We start from the raw sequence: 16,450 nt of genomic DNA, 5'->3' as shown, positions 1-16,450 counted from the left end.
TGACTCACTCAACATATTTTTGTTCTGAAAAGCACCTGAATAGACTTTCATGATTCCATTGTATCCAATGTTTTTTACATGCTTCATGATTAAATTTTGGTGGGGTCCATAATTATAAAAATTGTTAAAATTCTCAATTTTACAAAGACAATGACGACTTTTGCTGCTACCATCTTTCATGTTTGCTTATGACCAACGACGCGAAATGTTGCAACCTGCACAACGAGCTACAACCAGCGACGACGATTTTTTTGCCGCAACCATTGGCGGCGTTTGCTATGACCGGCAACCGAAATAGCTACAACTATGGCGGCCATGTGCGGGAGACGGCGAGCTGCTCGCTGCAAGCAGGGGCAACAAGGATGATGCGTGGGGGCAGGAGCGCATGCTGTGCGCAAGGAACAAAGCGCGTGATGGTTCATGAACCCAGGCGTGCTAGACAAAAAAAAAGGAAACGGTGAATGGCTGGATCGCACGGTCAAAAGGTACTGTATCGTGCGGTGGGGAGGGGACCGGCCCAAATCCTGGCCGGTCGGCCGACGCGTAGTAGCGCCCGAAAAATGGCGGTCGTCACTGATCGGATCATTCTCTGACTTTGACTCTGCACATTCAGACAGCAACATGCTCCCTCTCGGCATCCATCCACCCCACCACGAACCAGGAGCGGCGGCGCTTACCCGGACACCTAGCTCGGTTCACTCTCCGCAGCCATGGCCTCCGCCGTGCCGCCCTCCTCCTCCGCTGTCAAGATCCTCCCCAACGCCTTTTTCCCCCGCTCTCACCACCACCCTTCGGCCTGCACCTCCCTTCGCTCTAAGAACCGTACCAGCACCCGCGTCACCTGCGCAGCTGGCCGTCGATCCCACGCCCTCCCCTCCGCCGGCGACGGAAACGGTCGTAACAATGGCGGCGGCGGCGGCAGCGGCGGCGGAGATGACTCCGAAGGCGGCGGCGGCGGAGATGGCTCCGACGGCGGCGGCAATGGAGATGGCTCCGACGGCAACCGCGGGGCGGCGCTGTTCGCGCGGCCACAGGATTGGTGGAGGGCCGACCTGGTGGCGGCGGTGGAGGCCCCGCAGCTGCTGTGCTTCAAAGTGTTCGGGGAGAGGCTCCTCACGGACGACCTTTTCCCCGTCAGGACCGCCGCGGCAATCAGCTTCAACGCAATAGCAAAGGTCTGCGGGGATGGAGGGTCTCGTTTTAGTTTTCACAAGAATGAAATCAAGTGTTTGTGTTAACTGTGAAATTGGATTGGCTGCCAATCTGATGTTTTCTTCCTTTGCTGCTGCTGCTGCTGCTGCTTTTGTTTGCTTAGACTGCAGCAGAGTATGAAAAGAGAGGGGAGAATTTTATCAAGGAGATTGACATCGTCATCGCGGATGCGGTATGCTTCTTGTTCTACTTTAGATGTGCTACTGATTTAGTACATGATAATGATTGTCAGTGGGTGCAGTAATCTTTATCTGATTTACCTACAGTTTAAACATATCTGCACCCTTGCCAAATAAGCTGAGGAACAGAGTATGGGTGTCAAATAGTCTTTATCTGACCATCCATTATTCAGTGTTAGCTTTATCAGAAAATCAGATTTGTTTTTACATGATAATGATTGTCAGCGAGTGCGGTAATCTTTCTAAATTCTAACACAAAGAAATAGGATCCCAAGAGCACTGTATGTCTCCCCCCAAGTGTTCCAGTGTCATCCTGTGATGAGTATAGTTTCTGCTCTTGCTCCATTAATACTCTACTACATAAGTTGAAAATTCCTCAACTAGGATCCAAGCAGCAGCAACACAAACTTCCAGTCGAAATCATGCAAGCTTGAATCCTGCAATGTGATGATATTTTTTGAATATCTCAAGTGTATTCCGCCAATTTATCTGGTTCAAAGCTCACGAGCGAGGGGCATGCTGTCCTGGATCCCCTACCTCTGGTTCCCCTGTAACTCTGAAACCTTCCACTTGCACTCCCCTGCTGCTGTGGGCAATAAAAAATCTGGTTTTGGTTGCCTAGCTTCGGCACAGCGTTTCACTGACTGAAGTAATTGATGACCTGATATTAAATGATTTCTGTTTAACTATTGTACTCCAAAATCATATGTAACATAATCTAATTCAGTTGCTTCTTGTAATACCCAGGTTAAGGCAATAGCTACAAATTTTACGCTTGTCTATCTACCAACTAGTATATCTCTGCAGCCACCACTTGGGAACAAGGTAAGACTTGTCGCTACCATGTTTCAACGCTGCCCAATATCATTTCCAGCATAACCTAAAACTTCACCTTTTCTATGACAAGAACACTTTATGTATACTCAGATACACCTTTTAGCCTGTTCGTTTTGTGTTAAAACACTTTATGTAATCTTTTTCAGATTGCTTTGGTTGCAAGATTGTACTTATATCTGAACGGGCTAGTAACAATTGCGGTAATGTACATTCATTTTACGGATTATTACGATGCACATTGTAACATCAAATTTTGGATTTTATGATCAACTAATAGTTGTGGCCTCTTTGCAGAGTACCGGCCCAAAGTTTTTCACAGTTGGAGCCAGTGCTTCTCCGGTAAGCTTCCAATCCCCATCAATTTGTTTTAATTTACATTCTGATCCTTTTTGCCACTTCTTCAAAAGTGGACCAGTGTTGAAACTTTGACCGAATCTCACACTTACCCGTTGGGAGTCACACACCACCATGCCCTGGGTGGCTAACTCAGCACTAGTGACCATCGCGTTAAACCCTCGCATTGCCGTGAGCTACTGAATATGCATTGCTAAGTCAATCGTTGGCGCCAAGATGTTCACCCTTGGCATCATCTTGCTTGGTGTCAGTGAGCAGGTGTCAGATTCCGTTATGGTTTCAAACATTTGTGCTGCTAAATTCAGTTCTAGCGACCCCAATGAAGTAATGTATCATACACCTGACATGGTCCTTGATACTCCACTATGAGTTAATAAAAAGATGCCCTTTATCGAAAAAATAAACCTGACATGGTATTGCGAGCTAACTTGCCTTAAGATCTGAACAATCTCAAATCTATTCCCCAAATTTCGTTTCACGAGCTAAATATAAATGGGCTTTTGTTTCTGCAAAATTTCATCAACATTCGAGAAAACAGTATGATTTACCTCTTTTACTTTGGAGTATGCAAACTCCACAGAGTTTCTACTGTGCTGTCGTGCTGATACATCAAGTATTTGTTTTCTGAAATTCTTTCGGCAATTTATTTCTGGGGTAACTAGTGGTTTAATTTTCCAGTGGTTGCTGCTTCTGCTGCTCTCTCCCTCCCTCCCTCCCTCCCTCCCTCCCTCAGTTAACAGCTGCTGTCTTCAGGTTCATAGAAAATTCAGTTTCGTCAGAATTTAGGTGTTGTTTCTGTCAGTTTCGTCAGTCTATTTTTCTTCAGTTAAAACCTTGCCAGAGAATAAACCGAGCTGCAACCCGGTCTAGTTTGTTAGGCTAGTTCGTCGCTCTGACCTGATCGTGGGAGGCGTGCGAGGAGCGTTGGGATGGCGGTGCTCGCAGCTCAGACACGGCATGTATTTCCATTTTCAGTTAGCGTTGTAAACACTGAATAAAAAGGAGAGAAGAAGCAGAAAAGCTGCAAGTTGAACGCAGCATAAAAATCATTGTCTCTCTCGAGTGTTCTTCATGTTCTCACGTGAGCTCGAGCTAGGTCTAACATCTCTCGTGTGAAAGAAAAAAAACCCGCATGTCAATAAGAAGGATTAGAATTGCAACACAGACATGAATTTATTTCTGAATTTAATGTTTTCCTGTTCTCTCAAGGTCTAAATTATTTGATAACCTCACAATATCTGTGATCTTTTCAGCCTTCCCAGATTGACGCTGGTGTGCCCCAAGCACCAATCATAACAAGGAAGGCTTTCATCCAGGAACTTGATGACAAAGCTGTGGAAAAGAAGTGGTCGTCATACTTTGAAGTTAAAGCAGAGGTCTCAGCTGGGACAGCTCCCGCAAAGGCTACAGCACTTTGGTCATACAGTTCGTCTGGAGAATCCCAGGGGAATTCGTCTGGACAATCCCGAGAGAATGGAACAGCCTAAGGCCGTTGCTGGTGTAGTTACCATTAACTATACGACTATACTGGTGTTGTTGCTGAGGTTGAAGAGCGAATATTTGGTTAGGTAATAAGCTTTATTGCCTCGGGCCCTCTGCGCAGCCTATATCTGAATTTTTGTGAAAGCCGGAGGAAATAAAATTGGTGCGTGCTCATTATCGTAAGCCGTTGCTGCACTTGTCTCCATGTGTTGTTTATGAACGGAAAACTAGAGAATGAAAATTTTGACCTCCTAGTTCATGTGAATTGGTGGCTGGTCTCACCCCCATCTGCTTAAATTAGCCTGCACTTAGTAGTCAAGAAAAACCATTGTACATTGTTCTAGTTAACCAAGGGAATGTATTTCTGAGTCAACTGACAAAGTTCAGTGACTGTGAGCATTGATTAAGGAATTCTTACTTCTAACTACTTTAATCACCCTGAAGATCGGATTTTTTGATATAGCATAGCTTGATCGGACAAAGTTCAGTGACTGTGAGCATCGATTAAGAAAATCTTATTTCTGACAACTTCAATGAGCCTAAAAAATCAGATTTTTGATATTGCGCAGCTTGATTTTCTTAGAAATTAGGAACAGAAAATCTGCGAGGACATGGAATGAATTGAATTTGCTAGAATTCTGTACTTAACATTAACTTGTCTGACTGAGTGTGAATCATTTAGAGACCAGGTACCGAACATTGAGTGTTTGGTAATGAAAAACCTTTTGGACATACAAAGTTTAAGTTCTGACAAAACTGCCGACGACGTAGATGCACGGAAGCCTGATGGTTTAGATAGTGAAAACTAGCGTGTGGTGGCAGAGTATTAGCAGCCCAGATTAAGTCCAAATACTTTGAAATCTCCTAGAAAAAATGCTTTGAAATCTGTAAAAAAGAACTAAAACAGAAGCAGATAGTAGAGTTCGAATTACCCCTGGAATCAATATCATTGCTCTGTGCCTTTGCAAAACCTTTGTCCTTTTGAACTTCACTTTGTTGACTTCCGCCGTAGATTTGACAAAATGCTTAAGGAACATCTTATGGAGGGTCTTAACATGTTTTTGTTTTAATGACAGGCCGATTGAACATTGTCTACATCAGATGCACTGAAGCTTCAGGCCAGCAGTCACCATCCTCCTTTAAGATTCACAACTCGTACTCTCAGATTCTGAGGTCCTCGAGCAATTCATCAAGCTCCACCTCGTCGCACGGGTCCAGATCAATGCCGCCAATCCCCATGGCGATCTCGTCGATGCACGCGACGCCATGGTCATCGCTCCTGCCGCCGTCCTCCTGCATCCTGTCGCCGTCGCCGCCCTTCTCGTAGATCTTCTTGACGAGCACAGCATCCGGCAAGCAGTGGCTATCCACATCCAGGTTGTTGGCGTTGGCGCCACGAAGGTCGTAGCCGAGCGCGCGGTCACCGGGGCCCAGGAGGTGCCCGAGGTGCGTCCTCACGGTGACGACGGCGTTGCTCCTGCCCAGCTCTGACGCACGGGCCACCTGCATGTATGCTGTCCGGTACCCGAACCTGGCGGCCGTGGTGTCGCCGGTGGCCGGCGAGAGGTCGACGTCCAGCACTACGTACTCCACGAGCTGGCGGCTGGTGAGCGCGGGCTCGAACCTGTGCCGGTCGTAGTCCTTGATGCCGAGGCTGACAACGCGGTGGGTGGAGGCGTCGAGGAGGGCCAGCGTGTCGGTGACCCTGACACAGAGCACGAGCGGCCCGAGCCCGCCGAGCGCGCGCGACGCCTCCCTCGGAAGGAAGACGAGGTCATCGCGGCACACCGGGCAGAGCTCCACGGAGAAGGCGTGCCGGTGGCGGTACGTGTTGCTCTTGGTGTCATGCGACACGAGCTGCCTCGCCGCGTCCGCCACGCGCGCCGGCGCGAGGGAGGCGATGAGGGCGACAAGGCCGGCAGCGTGGGAGCGGGACGCGAAGAAGAAATCGATCCCGCCGGCGCCGGTTACGTCGACGCGGGTCGCCGAGCCGGCCGCGCCGAGGGCGGCCAGCCGCTGCACGAGGTGGAGCAGCGTGCGGCGGTGCGACGCGCGCTGCCGCAGCTGCACGACGGCGCACCACTGGTCCTGGTCGGGGCCGGCGCGGGCCCGGCCGCAGGGGTCGCAGAGGCGGTCGTGGACGGTGAACTCGACGGCGTGGTCCCGCTCCAGCGCGAGGCCGCGGCCGGGGAGGACCTCGCGGCGAAGGCGGAGGCGGAGCCTGATGCGCTTGGAGTGCGGCTCAGTGAACACGAACTCGGCCGCGGTGAGGGTGACGCCGAGGCGCTGGATCGGGCGCTGGACGCGGCGAAGGAGGAGCTGCAAGAGCTCGGCCGACTCCGGGGCGGCGCGCGTACAGCGCCGCGGGGGCTCCAGGTACGATGAGCACGACGGGCAGTGCACCACGGCGGCGTGGCGCGGCGCGCCGTCGGTGACGTCGACGCGCGCACGGAGGCAGGGCGCGCAGGTGTTGGCCGCGTTGGGCGGCATCGGCACGCCGCACAAGCAGCAGAGCGTCGTGCACGCGGCGGCCGCGGCCTGCGATGGGGGAGGGAGGAACAGCATGTCGCCGGGCAGCGGATGAGGCGACGCCATTGCGATCGGTGGCAGTGGCGGTGGCGGTGGCTGCGGCGTGAGGGTGAGCAGATGGGTGGCGGCAAGTGCCTATACGGTTACGGGTAGAGATTGCCCTTCGTTAGGGTTTCAGGTTGGATTTTGGGTTCATTTGGCAATTAGGCCCATTCTCCAGTACCCTCCTGCAAGGTTATTCTAAAGCCCAGTTAAGCAAAAAGAATTATTTGTCTCAAAAAAAGTAAAAAGAATTATTCAACTAAAAAAAGAAAAAACACCTAAAAAAACTAAAAAAGCAAAAACTCAGACTCCTCAACATATTTTTGCTCTAAAAAGCACCTCGATAAATGAATTTCATTGTAATCATTATTTTTACCCGGTTCATAATTAAATTGTTGGTGGGATCCACGATTAGAAAATCATTAAAAATTCCAATTAAAAGACACAAATTTTGAAGTAAATTAAAATAGGAATATTTTCAAATGTGTGATTAAATGTGTCGATGTTATACATAGTTTAGTTAATTTAGAATGCAATTGGAAATGCATTTCAGTCATGACTTGTTACAAATAAATTGAACTCATGCATATTTCATAACTATTGAAGGAAAAATGAATTTCACATCCACTGCACTAGCATTTCACTCAAAAATCTAGAATATATATATAAATATTCTAGTGATATTTCAAGGGAATTTTAAATCACTCCAACACTTGTTCACAAATTCTGAAAATGTTGCACAACTATGTCACATATCTTTCAGAAATTGAGCAATACTACCTCCGTCCGAGTTTATTAGGCCCCTCATATTTAGTGTCAAACTTTGTCCATAAATTTAGATAATAAATGTGAACTAATATGTCACAAAAACTACATAGTAGGAATACTCTTCATAATACAAATTATATTGTGTTGTTGTATATATGGTCAAAGTTAGACCAAAATACTAGGAGATACAATAAACCTGGATTGAGGGAGTATTTCACAACAAAAATGAAACTTGCTCCACAAATGTTGCACATAATTAATTTTATATGCATACAAAAAATAACCAATTTTGCAGTTATTTTAACCATATTACCCAAGAAACTTGGATCCAAACTCAAGGACAAATGGAAAAACGCACATAGATGAAGTGTGGAGACAATTGAACCTATAGCTCCACATATTTGGATTCAAGTTGCCATGTGTGGTTTTGAGCTTCTCTTTATGACCACTGTATTCATTTCATCCTTGTCAAGAGCGGCACCAACGTGGGGTCATGTAGGGGTGTCCGCCCCAGGTAAATTTTGGAAACTTAGGTTAGAGTATCCCTACTGCTTTGGTAGTAGCCACCATGGGAGGCGAGAGGAGTAATCGTGTAAGAGGAAATAACGATTCGTAGGTTCAGTAGAGCAGGAAGAAGAAAAAGAGTAGGGCTAGAATAAGAAAATATATAGGACATGGTGACATGGACCATTGAGTAAGGCCCAAATGAACAATTCAGCCACCAGTCCATCACTTGAGCCCATTTATTGCCAGTAGCTTTGACGGTCCCAAATCCCATTGATACGAGAATAGCGTGCCATCACGCAATCACGTTGTCGTCCAATGCTGCCTCATCCCTCGGGTAACTTCAATTTCCTAGATCCCCCATTGTTAATGAATGTAGTATCTTTTGTCTATGTTCGTTCCTTCTCGAAAGATGAAGTATATGATTGCTCTATAGATGGTTGCATCCTCACTAACATTTTAAGCTCCTTCTTCAAAGAGGATGAAAACCGGGAAGCGGGATAGACGGCACAAGAGAAATTAATCGAGAAGAAGAGGAGAGAAAAGGAAAAGACCATCCCTAAGCCTTTGATATCTGATCCTTCTCTATGGTCCATGTGCTTGGAAAAGCACTAGGTTTAACCTTTTCCCACGTAGATACAATTTATCTATCTCTTATATAGGAGTATTGAAGGAAATATGCCCTAGAGGCAATAATAAAGTTATTATTTATTTCCTTATGATCATGATAAATGTTTATTATTCATGCTAGAATTGTATTAACCGGAAACATAATACATGTGTGAATACATAGACAAACAAAGTGTCACTAGTATGCCTCTACTTGACTAGCTCGTTAATCAAAGATGGTTATGTTTCCTAACCATGAACAATGAGTTGTTATTTGATTAACGGGATCACATCATTAAGAGAATGATCTGATTGACATGACCCATTCCATTAGCTTAGCACCCGATCATTTAGTATGTTGCTATTGCTTTCTTCATGACTTATACATGTTCCTATAACTATGAGATTATGCAACTCCCGTTTACCGGAGGAACACTTTGGATACTACCAAACATCACAACGTAACTGGGTGATTATAAAGGAGTACTACAGGTGTCTCCAAAGGTACATGTTGGGTTGGCATATTTCGAGATTAGCTTTTGTCACTCCGATTGTCGGAGAGGTATCTCTGGGCCCTCTCGGTAATGCACATCACTTAAGCCTTGCAAGCATTGCAAATAAATGAGTTAGTTGCGGGATGATGTATTACAGAACGAGTAAAGAGACTTGCCGGTAACGAGATTGAACTAGGTATAGGAATACCGACGATCGAATCTCGGGCAAGTAACATACCGATGACAAAGGGAACAACGTATGTTGTTATGCGGTCTGACCGATAAAGATCTTCGTAGAATATGTAGGAGCCAATATGGGCATCCAGGTCCCGCTATTGGTTATTGACCGGAGACGTATCTCGGTCATGTCTACATTGTTCTCGAACCCGTAGGGTCCGCACGCTTAAGGTTACGATGACAGTTATATTATGAGTTTATGCATTTTGATGTACTGAAGGTTGTTCGGAGTCCCGGATGTGATCACGGACATGACGAGGAGTCTCGAAATGGTCGAGACATAAAGATTGATATATTGGAAGCCTATGTTTGGATGTCGGAAGTGTTCCGTGTGAAATCGGGATTTTACCGGAGTACCGGGAAGGTTACCAGAACCCCCCAGGAGCTAAATGGGCCATGATGGGCCTTAGTGGAAAAGAGAAGAGGCAGCCCTACATGGGCTGCGCGCCTCCCCCTTCCCCTAGTCCTATTAGGACTAGGAGAGGTGGCCGGCCCCCTCCCTCTCTTGTCCCCCTCCGCGAATCCTATTCCAACTAGGATTGGGGGGGGGGGAATCCTACTCCCAGAGGGAGTAGGACTCTCCTGGCGCGCCACACCTTGGCCGGCCAGCCTCCCCCCTCTAGTCCTTTATATACTGAGGCAGAGGCACCCCAGAAACACACAAGTTGATCCACGTGATCTATTCCTTAGCCGTGTGCGGTGCCCCCAGCCACCATAGTCCTCGATAATACTGTAGCGGTGTTTAGGCGAAGCCCTGCTGCTGTAGTACATCAAGATCGTCACCACGCTGTCGTGCTGACGGAACTCTTCCCCGACACTTTGCTGGATCGGAGTCCGGGGATCGTCATCGAGCTGAACGTGTGCTCGAACTCGGAGGTGCCATAGTTTCGGTGCTTGATCGGTTGGATCGTGAAGACGTACGACTACATCCTCTACGTTGTGTCAACGCTTCCGCAGTCGGTCTTCGTGGGTACGTAGACAACACTCTCCCCTCTCGTTGCTATGCATCACATGATCTTGCGTGTGCGTAGGAATTTTTTTGAAATTACTACGAAACCCAACAGTGGCATCCGAGCCTAGGTTATTTATGTTGATGTTATATGCACGAGTAGAACACAAGTGAGTTGTGGGCGATATAAGTCATACTGCCTACCAGCATGTCATACTTTGGTTCAGCGGCATTGTTGGACGAGACGACCCGGACCAACCTTACGCGTACGCTTACGCGAGACCGATTCCCCCGACGTGCTTTGCACATAGGTGGCTTGCGGGCGACTGTCTCTCCAACTTTAGTTGAACCGAGTATGGCTACGCCCGGTCCTTGCGAAGGTTAAAACGGAGTCTATTTGACAAAATATCGTTGTGGTTTTGATGCGTAGGTGAGATTGGTTCTTGCTTAAGCCCGTAGCAGCCACGTAAAACTTGCAACAACAAAGTAGAGGACGTCTAACTTGTTTTTGCAGGGCATGTTGTGATGTATATGGTCAAGACATGATGCTGAATTTTATTGTATGAGATGATCATGTTTTGTAACCGAGTTATCGGCAACTGGCAGGAGCCTTATGGTTGTCGTTTTTATTGTATGCAATGCAATCGCGATGTAATGCTTTACTTTTATCACTAAGCGGTAGTGATAGTCGTAGAAGCACAAGCTTGGCGAGACAACAACGATGCTACGATAGAGATCAAGGTGTCACGCCGGTGACGATGGTGATCACAACGGTGCTTCGGAGATGGAGATCACAAGCACAAGATGATGATGGCCATATCATATCACTTATATTGATTGCATGTGATGTTTATCCTTTTATGCATCTTATCTTGCTTTGATTGACGGTAGCATTATAAGATGATCTCTCACTAAATTATCAAGAAGTGTTCTCCCTGAGTATGCACCGTTGCGAAAGTTCTTCGTGCTGAGACACCACGTGATGATCGGGTGTGATAGGCTCTACGTTCAAATACAACGGGTGCAAAACAGTTGCACACGCGGAATACTCAGGTTATACTTGACGAGCCAAGCATATACAGATATGGCCTCGGAACACGGAGACCGAAAGGTCGAGCGTGAATCATATAGTAGATATGATCAACATAACGATGTTCACCATTGAAAACTACTCCATCTCACGTGATGATCGGTTATGGTTTAGTTGATTTGGATCACGTAATCACTTAGAGGATTAGAGGGATGTCTATCTAAGTGGGAGTTCTTTAATAAATTTGATTAACTGAACCTAAATTTATCATGAAACTTAATACCTGATTAGTATATTGCTTGTTTATGTTTGGTTGTAGATAGATGGCTCGTGCTATTGTTCCGTTGAATTTTAATGCGTTCCTTGAGAAAGCAAAGTTGAAAGATGATGGTAGCAATTACACGGACTGGGTCCGTAACTTGAGGATTATCCTCATTGCTGCACAGAAAAATTACGTCCTGGAAGCACCGCTGGGTGCCAGGCCTGCTGCAGGAGCAACGCCGGATGTTATGAACGTCTGGCAGAGCAAAGCTGATGACTACTCGATAGTTCAGTGTGCCATGCTTTACGGCTTAGAATCGGGACTTCAACGACGTTTTGAACGTCATGGAGCATATGAGATGTTCCAGGAGTTGAAGTTAATATTTCAAGCAAATGCCCGGATTGAGAGATATGAAGTCTCCAATAAGTTCTATAGCTGCAAGATGGAGGAGAACAGTTCTATCAGTGAGCATATACTCAAAATGTCTAGGTATAATAATCACTTGATTCAATTGGGAGTTAATCTTCCGGATGATTGCGTCATTGACAGAATTCTTCAATCACTGCCACCAAGCTACAAGAGCTTCGTGATGAACTATAATATGCAAGGGATGAACAAGACTATTCCCGAGCTCTTCGCGATGCTGAAAGTTGTGGAGGTAGAAATCAAGAAGGAGCATCAAGTGTTGATGGTCAACAAGACCACTAGTTTCAAGAAAAAGGGCAAAGGGAAGAAGAAGGGGAACTTCAAAAAGAACGGCAAGCAAGTTGCTACTCAAGAAAAGAAACCCAAACCTGGATCTAAGCCTGAAACTGAGTGCTTCTATTGCAAGCAGACTGGTCACTGGAAGCGGAACTGCCCCAAGTATTTGGCGGATAAGAAGGATGGCAAGGTGAACAAAGGTATATGTGATATACATGTTATTGATGTGTACCTTACTAATGCTCGCAGTAGCACCTAGGTATTTGATACCGGTTCTGTTGCTAATATTTGCAACTCGAAACAGGGACTACGGATTAAGCGAAGATTGGTTAAGGACGAGGTGACAATGCGCGTGGGAAACGGTTCCAAAGTCGATGTGATCGCGGTCGGCACGCTACCTCTACATCCACTTTCGGGATTAGTATTAGACCTAAATAATTGTTATTTGGTGCCAGCGTTGAGCATGAACATTATATCTGGATCTTGTTTAATGCGAGACGGTTATTCATTTAAATCAGAGAATAATGGTTGTTCTATTTATATGAGTAATATCTTTTATGGTCATGCACCCTTGAAGAGTGGTCTATTCTTATTGAATCTCGATAGTAGTAATACACATGTTCATAATGTTGAAGCCAAAAGATGCAGAGTTGATAATGATAGTGCAACTTATTTGTGGCACTGCCGTTTAGGTCATATCGGTGTAAAGCGCATGAAGAAACTCCATTCTGATAGACTTTTGGAACCACTTGATTATGAATCACTTGGTACTTGCGAACCGTGCCTCATGGGCAAGATGACCAAAACGTCGTTCTCCGGTACTATGGAGAGAGCAACAGATTTGTTGGAAATCATACATACAGATGTATGTGGTCCGATGAATATTGAGGCTCGTGGCGGATATCGTTATTTTTTCACCTTCACAGATGATTTAAGCAGATATGGGTATATCTACTTAATGAAACATAAGTCTGAAACATTTGAAAAGTTCAAGGAATTTCATAGTGAAGTTGAAAATCATCGTAACAAGAAAATAAAGTTTCTACGATCTGATCGTGGAGGAGAATATTTGAGTTACGAGTTTGGTGTACATTTGAAAAATTGTGGAATAGTTTCGCAACTCACGCCACCCGGAACACCTCAGCGTAATGGTGTGTCCGAACGTCGTAATCGTACTTTACTGGATATGGTGCGATCTATGATATCTCTTACTGATTTACCGCTATCATTTTGGGGATACGCTCTAGAGACGGCCGCATTCACGTTAAATAGGGCACCATCAAAATCCGTTGAGACGACGCCTTATGAACTGTGGTTTGGCAAGAAACCAAAGTTGTCGTTTCTGAAAGTTTGGGGCTGCGATGCTTATGTGAAAAAGCTTCAACCTGATAAGCTTGAACCCAAATCGGAGAAATGTGTCTTCATAGGATATCCAAAGGAAACTATTGGATACACCTTCTATCACAGATCCGAAGGCAAGACTTTTGTTGCTAAATTCGAAAACTTTCTAGAGAAGGAGTTTCTCTCGAAAGAAGTGAGTGGGAGGAAAGTAGAACTTGACGAGGTAACTGTACCTACTCCCTTATTGGAAAGTAGTGCATCACAGAAAACTGTTCCTGTGACACCTACACCAGTTAGTGAGGAAATTAATGATAATGATCATGAAACTTCAGAACAAGATACTACTGAACCTCGTAGATCAACCAGAGTAAGATCCGCGCCAGAGTGGTACGGTAATCCCATTCTGGAAGTAATGATGCTTGATCATGATGAACCTACGAACTATGAAGAAGCAATGGTGAGCCCAGATTCCGCAAAGTGGCTTGAAGCCATGAAATCTGAGATGGGATCCATGTATGAGAACAAAGTATGGACTTTGGTTGACTTGCCCGATGATCGGCAAGCAATTGAGAATAAATGGATCTTCAAGAAGAAGACTGACGCTGACGGTAATATTACTGTCTACAAAGCTCGACTTGTCACAAAAGGTTTTCGGCAAGTTCAAGGGATTGACTACGATGAGACCTTCTCACCCATAGCGATGCTTAAGTCTGTCCGAATCATGTTAGCAATTGCCGCATTTTATGATTATGAAATTTGGCAGATGGATGTCAAAAATGCATTCCTGAATGGATTTCTGGAAGAAGAGTTGTATATGATGCAACCAGAAGGTTTTGTCGATCCAAAGGGAGCTAACAAAGTGTGCAAGCTCCAGCGATCCATTTATGGACTGGTGCAAGCCTCTCGGAGTTGGAATAAACGTTTTGATAGTGTGATCAAAACATTTGGTTTTATACAGACTTTTGGAGAAGCCTGTATTTACAAGAAAGTGAGTGGGAGCTCTGTAGCATTTCTGATATTATATGTGGATGACATATTATTAATTGGAAATGATGTAGAATTTCTGGATAGCATAAAGGGATACTTGAATAAGAGTTTTTCAATGAAACACCTCGGTGAAGCTGCTTATATATTAGGCATTAGGATCTATAGAGATAGATCAAAACGCTTAATTGGACTTTCACAAACAACATACCTTGACAAAATTTTGAAGAAGTTCAAAATGGATCAAGCAAAGAAAGGATTCTTGCCTGTGTTACAAGGTGTGAAATTGAGTAAGACTCAATGCCCGACCACTGCAGAAGATAGAGAGAATATGAAAGATGTTCCCTATGCATCAGCAATAGGATCTATCATGTATGCAATGCTGTGTACCAGACCTGATGTGTGCCTTGCTATAAGTCTAGCAGGGAGGTGCCAAAGTAATCCAGGAGTGGATCACTGGACAGCGGTCAAGAACATCCTGAAATACCTGAATGGACTAAGGATACCGACGATCGAATCTCGGGCAAGTAACATACCGATGACAAAGGGAACAACGTATGTTGTTATGCGGTCTGACCGATAAAGATCTTCGTAGAATATGTAGGAGCCAATATGGGCATCCAGGTCCCGCTATTGGTTATTGACCGGTGACGTATCTCGGTCATGTCTACATTGTTCTCGAACCCGTAGGGTCCGCACGCTTAAGGTTACGATGACAGTTATATTATGAGTTTATGCATTTTGATGTACCAAAGGTTGTTCGGAGTCCCGGATGTGATCACGGACATGACGAGGAGTCTCGAAATGATCGAGACATAAAGATTGATATATTGGAAGCCTATGTTTGGATGTCGGAAGTGTTCCGGGTGAAATCGGGATTTTACCGGAGTACCGGGAAGGTTACCGGACCCCCCCGGGAGCTAAATGGGCCATGATGGGCCTTAGTGGAAAAGAGAAGAGGCAGCCCTACATGGGCTGCGCGCCTCCCCCTTCCCCTAGTCCTATTAGGACTAGGAGAGGTGGCCGGCCCCCTCCCTCTCTTGTCCCCCTCCGCGAATCCTATTCCAACTAGGATTGGGAGGGGGGGAATCCTACTCCCAGAGGGAGTAGGACTCTCCTGGCGCGCCACACCTTGGCCGGCCAGCCTCCCCCCTCTAGTCCTTTATATACTGAGGCAGAGGCACCCCAGAAACACACAAGTTGATCCACGTGATCTATTCCTTAGCCGTGTGCGGTGCCCCCAGCCACCATAGTCCTCGATAATACTGTAGCGGTGTTTAGGCGAAGCCCTGCTGCTGTAGTACATCAAGATCGTCACCACGCCGTCGTGCTGACGGAACTCTTCCCCGACACTTTGCTGGATCGGAGTCCGGGGATCGTCATCGAGCTGAACGTGTGCTCGAACTCGGAGGTGCCATAGTTTCGGTGCTTGATCGGTTGGATCGTGAAGACGTACGACTACTTCCTCTACGTTGTGTCAACGCTTCCGCAGTCGGTCTGCGTGGGTACGTAGACAACACTCTCCCCTCTCGTTGCTATGCATCACATGATCTTGCGTGTGCGTAGGAAATTTTTTGAAATTACTACGAAACCCAACAAGTATATACTACCTGAAAGGAACGGAACGTTCCGTTTCCCATCTTACGTCGTGGGCTACGTCCGACCTCCTCCGCATCGCTACGTTTTGATTTTTTCCACCTCTTTCATCTCTGATTTTCCTTTCATAGTTTTTCAAGAAGAAAAGCAGCCTCATGTTAACAAAAACCCTCAAATTACGCTCTAATTTGTCTCCCTAATTCTCAGCCGAAACTCCTCCATGCAGGCATGCACACGATCTCTCCCATCTCTCTTTGTATTCCTAATGCATACTAGGGTTTCCCGCCGCCGTCCACCTGGGGCCGCCACGCCTTTGATCTCCTCCGCCAGTCCACCACG

The 16,450-nt window shown here is 46.1% G+C and overlaps 2 protein-coding genes across 3 annotated transcripts; one reads left to right on the top strand and one right to left on the bottom strand.

Annotated features, from left to right (window-relative positions):
* The first annotated feature begins 606 nt into the window (after nucleotides 1–606).
* Nucleotides 607–5,275, top strand: LOC125546141 (uncharacterized). Of its 2 annotated transcripts, XR_015599087.1 has the most exons (7): nucleotides 607–1,175; nucleotides 1,316–1,384; nucleotides 2,139–2,216; nucleotides 2,375–2,428; nucleotides 2,523–2,567; nucleotides 3,836–4,150; nucleotides 5,141–5,275. XR_015599087.1 is itself a non-coding variant. In XM_048710300.2 (6 exons), exons 1-6 carry the CDS (start codon nucleotides 711–713, stop codon nucleotides 4,067–4,069), a joined length of 945 nt encoding a protein of 314 aa, XP_048566257.2. In that variant the 5' UTR covers nucleotides 607–710; the 3' UTR covers nucleotides 4,070–4,253. The 2 variants fall into 2 exon arrangements, 1 of the variants encoding a protein (XP_048566257.2); XM_048710300.2 differs by lacking the exon at nucleotides 5,141–5,275 and having other exon boundaries at nucleotides 3,836–4,253.
* Nucleotides 5,226–6,836, bottom strand: LOC125546140 (uncharacterized). Its single transcript, XM_048710299.2, has one exon. The coding sequence runs from the start codon at nucleotides 6,657–6,659 to the stop codon at nucleotides 5,226–5,228; it is 1,434 nt and encodes a 477-aa protein (XP_048566256.2). The 5' UTR covers nucleotides 6,660–6,836.
* Nucleotides 6,837–16,450: the final 9,614 nt, after the last annotated feature.

This window comes from Triticum urartu, chromosome 3A (genome assembly GCF_056163025.1).
Source record: "Triticum urartu cultivar PI428250 chromosome 3A, HENAU_Tu73, whole genome shotgun sequence".
NCBI classification, from domain to species: Eukaryota; Viridiplantae; Streptophyta; class Magnoliopsida; order Poales; family Poaceae; genus Triticum; species Triticum urartu.
This window is presented reverse-complemented; position numbering and strand designations above follow the sequence as displayed.